This window comes from Lytechinus pictus, chromosome 3, assembly GCF_037042905.1.
Source record: "Lytechinus pictus isolate F3 Inbred chromosome 3, Lp3.0, whole genome shotgun sequence".
NCBI lineage: Eukaryota > Metazoa > Echinodermata > Echinoidea > Temnopleuroida > Toxopneustidae > Lytechinus > Lytechinus pictus.
In genome coordinates this window covers 20,208,241-20,216,484 of record NC_087247.1, presented here as the reverse complement: position 1 = coordinate 20,216,484, position 8,244 = coordinate 20,208,241, and the positions used below count along the sequence as shown (strand labels likewise).

The window sequence follows — 8,244 nt, the reverse complement described above, 5'->3', positions numbered from 1 at the left end:
TTCACGAGTTTGAGTGCCGCTGCAACTCTTTATCAAGTGACGAAAATTATCTGATAACATAGCCTATTTATACCAGTCCCCAGGACCGTACGCACGAACGCGGGAAAGCTAGTGAACACTCTTTGCGAGAGTGATCACAAATTTCCTTGTTGACCATAGTAGATTGCGAGACCAATGAATACCCTCTAGCAATTATTTCAGTCCGCAATAATGAACCTATTTAGTATTAATGAGGAACATTTCAGACAGCACTCAATTAATCACTCATTCATGCAGCATGCATAATTTGGTTGAATAACAACTTGTCAGGCACATTCTTTACATCCATAGTATCCATACCTTAAAAGATTAATCCACAATTCCAATAATCTCTTAGATGTGAGGTATAACACACATCCAGGAAAATATAGGTCCTAACCTCTACAACAAGAATGACAAGACTTTTAACTTTCAACAGATTTCTTCTTTGATTCAGATATTCTGAATGAAATATTTGTAAGCAGATGTGATAAACTGTGCTACATAAACAGTAACTGCTGACCACAATTAGGATTGCAATTGTATTCAAGTATAGAAGAGATCACACATGAAACAAAATAAGACATCTACTTCTTCTTTTTCTGTCAAGATAATTAACTCAGAACTCCACATTTAGACTTACCCTTCCTAAATTCCCTAAAAATTTTGGGTAAAGCAAGCCAGCATAACAATGCTGACAAATTTCAATTACATGATTCTTCATATAAAAAGAAATCAACACTGAATTTCCTGCATTATCAAAAAAGAAATTATTGGTCAGAATGTAAATTCCTCTTCCATATTTAGCATGATTATGAAATTTAAGTTAATATTGTAAAGAGTCAATACTCCATTACCATCTTTCATACCGAAAGTGGCGGCTTATTGTTGTTTTTTTACAATTCTTTGTGAAAATTTGAAGTTTGAATTTGCAGATACCTCCTTTGGCAATGCTTTTTTTTCTATAAAGTGGGTGATTTGAACAAAATTATTGATTGGATATGAGAAAGCGTACAAGAAGATTGTCTTAGAATTTTTAGCCAATGCCCTTCTTGAGAAGTGGTTTAGTTTCAAAACAAAATACATGTATATACTCAGATATGTTACTGTTGATTGGCTAATGGAGCAAACTAGGTTTTATGTAAATCATAATTTTTTCTAATATCCTCTAAACTATTTATGAAATAAAGCATATCATAAATCTTGTGATAAATTGGAATAGTGACAGGCACTTGACTCTGATTACCAAAATTTAATTCATTTTAAAAAAGCACACACAGATAATTTCAATTTTAAATCAATAAATATCTTCCACAAATTATCACAAATAACTTCATCTGACCATTATCTTATGAAGCTATCAAACAATTATTAGAAACTTATGAACACATACAAGTAAATGAGGATGTAACATGTATTGCAAACTGTACCATTGTTATGAAAGCATAGTTACAAGTATTGTTACAAGTATTTTTTTTCAATAGTCCTGTCTCTCATTCCTACATCTTGAATTCAATTGTTCCCAACTTATTATCCTATACCCTATTAATGAAAGATTTTAAATATTTAGAAATACACTGTAGCTGGTTTAAGAAATGAGATCACTAATTGTATGCTTTTATTTGATATTAAGATAATGAAGAACCTGGAACCTTAGTATCAGAGAGCTGTCATAACTTTTGTATTTAATTTTGCAAGATAAGAGACTGCTATGATTGTCATAAATTGTTATGTTAAAATACCTGCCTATCTTTTGACAGACAAACCAATCATTTCCTAGTAAAAATGCTTTAAACCATTTAGGATGACCATAGGACAAGGAACCATCCTTAATATGCTAGAATTGTGCAAAGTGCATATAGATACATTTAATTACTCAGAGAGACAGAGAGCTGAAAGAAATCTTTAGATAGAAACAACAAGAATTAACATGTAGGTCAATATCTTCTAGTAGGTAATAGCATACTAGCATGAAACCAGTCATTGATAAGGAACAAAACTAATATAACAATACAATCAGAGTAATATTACACAACACTGCCATCCACCTGGATATTCTGGTACATGTACTTAAAGATTAGGCAAAACTTAGGATTGCTACACCCTATCATAACTGCAAGTTTATGAAACTACATATTTTTTTGTGCGTGCTATAAAATATAATAGACAAAAGTTATGACATTCACAATACCAATTATCACTAGAGGGTATTCATTTGTCTCGCAATCTACTATGGTCAACAAGGAAATTCGTGATCACTCTCGCAAAAAGTGTTCACTAGCTTTCTAGGAAATTCGTGATCACTCTCGCAAAAAGTGTTCACTAGCTTACAAGTTCACAAGCTTTTGAGTGCCGCTGCTCGTGAACTTGTAAGCTAGTGAACACTTTTTGCGAGAGTGATCACGAATTTCCTTGTTGACCATAGTAGATTGCGAGACAAATGAATACCCTCTAGCAATTATTTCATTCCGCAATAATGAACCTATTTAGTAATACCAATTATATCTTTAAGCAAAGATAAAGTATTAAAAAAAGCCAGTGCTCAGAATACTGCTGGATTTTAGTTCGCTCTCTTAAGGACGTTCCACAGTTATGTTTGTGCCTCATGATCTGCGCATATTTTACACTCTGCGCGCTGACGTCACAATGGATGAACTGGTGATTTAATCAGCTGTAGGTAATGTGAGCTGATTTTTCTCCTTTAAATCTGCACTTACTGCAGATCTGATGTGTTATTTTATGAAGCTAATAAACTGGAATTATTACATGGACCATTTTTTCTATTCCTCTACAATTTCAAAAAAGTTTCTCTGTAGTGCTGCAAAGTATGATGACTATGACCCTGAGTAAATGGAAAAGTGGTTCGGAATTTTTCTTCACATAGATACTGCTTTTGGCGCGTTTTCGGGTGTTTTATGAAGCAAATTTGCTCTAAAAAGAGTGCTGATAGTTTGAAAACAAGCACATGAACCCATATTTTTTATGTTTGCACCTCTTATGTATACCTTCCTCTACAACTTTGCAAAGTTTGGTGAAAACGACATGGGTTTTGAATAAAGTGCAGCATTTCTTTTACTTTTCAAGTTTTTTATTGAAATTTGAAATTTTTGAGGTCGAGTATCTTTCCCGCAATTTCTAAGAACTGAGAGTGTTGTTAGACTTAAATGAGCAAACATTTGACAGTAATATAGATAGATTATCCATCTTACGGATAGAATTATTAATCATATTTCAAAATTTGATGAAATTTTCATGGATTTTCACTGAGTAATAGGGCTTTAAACTCATTGTTGTGATCCCGTGAGGTCTAAAAATGCCAAATTCTTTTGGATGCGCAATTCTTAAGAGCATCATCCATTTGGATTAACTTTGAAGCTCTATAGCAAAAAATCAAGCACATGGACCCATGTTAATTTTTTCATATTTGGAATATTCAGGTACAAAGTATGATGAAAATGACATGGATTTTAAATGTTTGGGAGCAGGACCACAGAACCATTCGCATTTTAAACCGTAACAGACTTTTGCTTGTTTTCAGCGCATTTTGGGCTGTTTCAAGCCAACTTGCAATACTTTGGACACTGATAATTTGAAAACGAGCACATGGACCCCGTAGTTTAAATGTCTTAACTTCTTCAGAATATATTCCTCTACAAATCTAGAGAGCATGATGAAAATGACATGGATTTTGAATGTTTGGGAGCAGGACTAAAGAACCATTCGTATTTTAGACATTTTGGACGGTATTAGACTTTTGCCCGTTTTAGGCACATTATAGACTGTTTCAAGCCAACTCACAACACTTTGGACACTGATAGTTTAAAAACGAGCACATGGACCCCATACTTTTAATATTTTAACTTCATCAGAATATATTCCTCTGCAAATCTAGAGAGTATGATGAAAATGACATGGATTTTGAGTGTTTGGGAGCAGGACTAAGGAACCATTTGCATTTTAGACATTTTGGACGGTATTAGACTTTTGCCCGTTTTAGGCACATTATAGACTGTTTCAAGCCAACTCACAACACTTTGGACACTGATAGTTTAAAAACGAGCACATGGACCCCATACTTTTAATATTTTAACTTCATCAGAATATATTCCTCTGCAAATCTAGAGAGTATGATGAAAATGACATGGATTTTGAGTGTTTAGGAGCAGAACTAAGGAAATAAGGAATCATTCATATTTTAGACATTTTGGACGGTATTATAAGACTTTTGCTTGTTTTCGACGCATTTTAGGCTGTTTCAAGCCAACTCGCAACCGTTTAGACACTAGTAGTTGAAAAACAAGCACATGGATACCATGTTTTTAATATTTGAACGTCATCAGAATATATTTCTCTGCAAATATAGAGAGTATGATGAAAATGACATGGATTTTGAATGTTTGGGAGCGAAATATGAAACCATTTGCATTTTAGACGGTATTATCATACTTTTGCACGTTTTTGGCGCATTTTAGGTGGATTTCAATATTTTCAAGCCAACTCGCAACACTTTGGGACACTGATAGTCTAAAAACGAGCACATGGACCCCATATTTTTAATATTTTAATGCCTTCAGAATATATTCCTCTACAAATCTAGAGAGTATGATGAAAATGACATGGATTTTGAATGTTTGGGAGTGAAATATGGAACCAATTGCATTTTAGAGGGTATTAAGAGGCTGCATGTTTTCAGCGCTTTTTAGGCGATTTCCAAGCCAATTTGCAACACTTGGGACACCAATAGTTTAAAAACGAGCACATGGACTCCTTATTTTAATATTTTAATGTCTTCAGAATATATTCTTCTACAAATCTGGAGAGCATGATGAAAATGACATGGATTTTGAATGTTTGGGGGCAAACTACGGAACCATTCGCATTTTGCACGTTTTGGGCGCATTTTGGGTGATTTTCATGCTAACTCGATCGCATCATTTTGGACACTCATAGTTAAAAAACGAGCACATGGACCCCATATTTTTAACTTCCCTACATCTTTGATATGCCTTCCTCTACAATTAAGCCAAATTTGATGAAAATGACATGAATTTTGAAAAAAGTGCAGCTTACAAAATACTTTTTTAATTTTTGAGTAGATTCACATCCTTGAAGATTTGTTTTTTCTGAGTTTTTGCACCATTCTTGCCAAATGAGGGCGCTGCTGACTCCAAATAGATATAGTTTTACCAATTAAAAGACTTTCTCTTACTTTGGTATACACACATGTATCTTGAAAATTTGATGAAGTATGATGCGGTATCCACTAAGTAAAGATGATTTAAACTCATTTGGTGAATTTGTGAGGTCTAAGAGAGGCATAATTCTCTTGATTGCGCAAGATTGCATATCATTCAAATACGGCGACTTTGAAGACCCGTAGAAAAAAAATAAGCTCATGAACCTATATAATTTTTTGCATTTTCATAATTCATAGATACCAAAGTAACTCTCTGCAAAATTTGGTGAAAATGACATGGACTTCATTTTAACTGTGGAACGTCCTTAAAGAAAGTAATCTTTATTATTGTACTTTAATGTCTCTAAGGTTTGTCAATTACTCAGTCTTTGTTTTTTTTTCTCTAAGCATTGTATCTTTAATAGCTTAAGTTATTGTATGTATCTTTAGAGTTGTTAGATATTTTTCATGAAACAGGACTGTATTGAAAAACAGTGTATTTCTTCTGAACATGTTATCATGTATAAAGATGTTTTAACATTATAACAAATAAATAAATGTAAAAAAAAATATTATGGGATAAGGTTAAAGGAAAGGACAAGGATGGGAAAGAAGGTTACTTAATATAGATAGATGAAACCCAATTAAAAATCTTTAATAGCTTATGATATCATGACAATTATTAATTAATACACTGCAACAATTTTCAGTTAAATGCACCTGTATCATGTATGGGAATGTCAAACGTCACTCAAAACCTTGCTAACTCTTAACAGCACATATAAATGTGTATGTATCAGCCTGAAAAATTATATACAGACATACTGGCATCAAAGCACTCATGAATATCAACGATGAAAATGGGTGGCAAACTAACTCACCATCTTCGTAGCAATCTAGATCGCAAGGAGCAGATCTACTATCGTTTGAAAATCTCCAATTGCAGAATTCTTCATTAAAGTAAAATCATAAATGTCTTTATATCAAATACCTATTTTTTTCATATGCTGGCTCAATTAGCTCATAACGAAATTCAAATGAGATTCATAACATACTATGTAGACCCAAGACCTAAACATAACATGAAATTTAAGAAACTTGTAGTATTAGGCTGCCCGTGACAGCATATTATACATATTATGATCTAGTATAAATTCAAAACAAAGCAGTCTTTAGAGGCTCCCCCTTTTACAGGCCACTTACAGTACCAGTACTGTGGTTAGGCCACATGCACAACAGTGGACCTTGAGATACAGTGCATGTAGTATCATTAGGTTTTCTTCCTGTAACTTATCCCTTTCCCCCTTTCCTGAAGTCTCTCTTTTTTTTTTAATGCACCTGTGAATGATATGATCATGTTGCCATTCTCTTTCATACATCATGCAGTTAATCACTGATGACAGCTGCAAAAAAATACACCAAAATAAATTTGGTATTATACTCAATGCAGGGAATAATTTTGCTTTACAAATTTGAATAGCATTTTTGGTCATAAGAGAAAATGTAAAAATATTCTATACAAAAGACTTAATGCATAGCAGTCTTTCAAAAATGTGGAGCAAATTGCGATGCGATACCAGGAAAACTATTCCCTGCAATGTTGTACAGCACCTAATTATTTAAAGGTCAAGTCCACCCCAGGAAAATGCCGACTTGAATAAATAGAGAAAAATCAAACTAGCATAGTGCTGAAAATTTCATCAAAATCGGATGTAAAATAAGAAAGTTATGACATTTTAAAGTTTTGCTTATTTTTTCACAAAACAGTGATATGCACAACTAGGTGAGTCAGTCGATGATGTCCATCACTCACTATTTCTTTTGTTTTTTATTGTTTGAATTATACAATATTTCATTTTTTATAGATTTGACAATAAGGACCAACTAGACTGAAACGTATAGTATTAAACAATGCTAATGCCACATGTTCATGGGGGAATTAATCATTGTATTACTTGACAATGAGGAGAAAATTAGAATATTTCATATTTCATATAATAAAATACAAAAGAAATAGTGAGTGGATAACGTCATAGTCTCCTCATTTGCATACCAGCCAGGATGTACATATAACTGTTTTGTGAAATTAAGCGAAACTTTAAAATGTCATAACTTTCTTATTTTATATCCGATTTTGATGAAATTTTCAGTGTAGTGCTTGTTGGATTTTCCTCTTTTTATTCAAATCAACTTTTTGTTGGGATGGACTTGTCCTTTAAGAACCTACATGTATATAGAACAAGTGGAGCACCTCTGGCAGTCTCACCTGCATCACGCGATTCAATACAGCAGCAGTGCTGACTCTGAAAACTACTATAAAATAATTATTAAAAAAAAACACCATTCACATACTACGTTCATTGTCAATAAATGACATATGACCATGATCATGCCACCCGAGACTTGTCAGTGATACTTGATTACCCCTACATCCACATTTTATAAACTATATCTATAAACTTTGAAAGTTATGACAGCAATCTAATAATTACGTCCAATGGCCAAAGTTCAATGACCTTAAATGACCTTTGCCTATGGTCATGTGACCTGATACTCGCAAGAGATATTCAGTGATACTTGATTACCCCTATATCTATATTTTATAAACTTTGAAAGTTATGACAGCAATCTAATAATTACGTCCAAATTGGCAAAGTTCAATGACCTTAAATGACCTTTGTCTTTGGTCATGTGACCTGAAACTCGCATGAAATGTTTAGTGATACTTGATTACACTTATGTCTAAGTTTTATGAACTAGACCAATATACTTATAGAGTTATGATGGTAATTCAACAAATACCCCCAACTTGGCCAAAGTTCATTGACCTTAAATGACCTTTGACCTTGGTCATGTGACCTAAAACTCGCACAGGAAGTTCAGTGATACTTGTTTACTCTTATGTCTAAGTTTCATGAATCAGATCCATAAACTTCTAAAGTTATGATAGTAATTCAACAGTCTCCCAACTTGGCCAAAGTTCATTGACCTTAAATAACCTTTAATTACCTTGGTCATGTGACTTGAAACTCTAACAGGATGTTAAGTAA

General features: G+C 33.3%; 1 protein-coding gene across 1 annotated transcript in view; it reads right to left on the bottom strand.

The window, feature by feature from the left end:
• Nucleotides 1-6,580: 6,580 nt before the first annotated feature.
• LOC129257668 (inositol hexakisphosphate and diphosphoinositol-pentakisphosphate kinase 2-like) overlaps nt 6,581-8,244 on the bottom strand; it is a 35,089-nt gene continuing 33,425 nt past the window's right edge. Inside the window, exon 16 of the mRNA XM_064097967.1 lies at nt 6,581-6,597. Coding sequence (XP_063954037.1) covers nt 6,581-6,597 — 17 coding nt within the window. The remainder of the gene's footprint in view (nt 6,598-8,244) is intronic.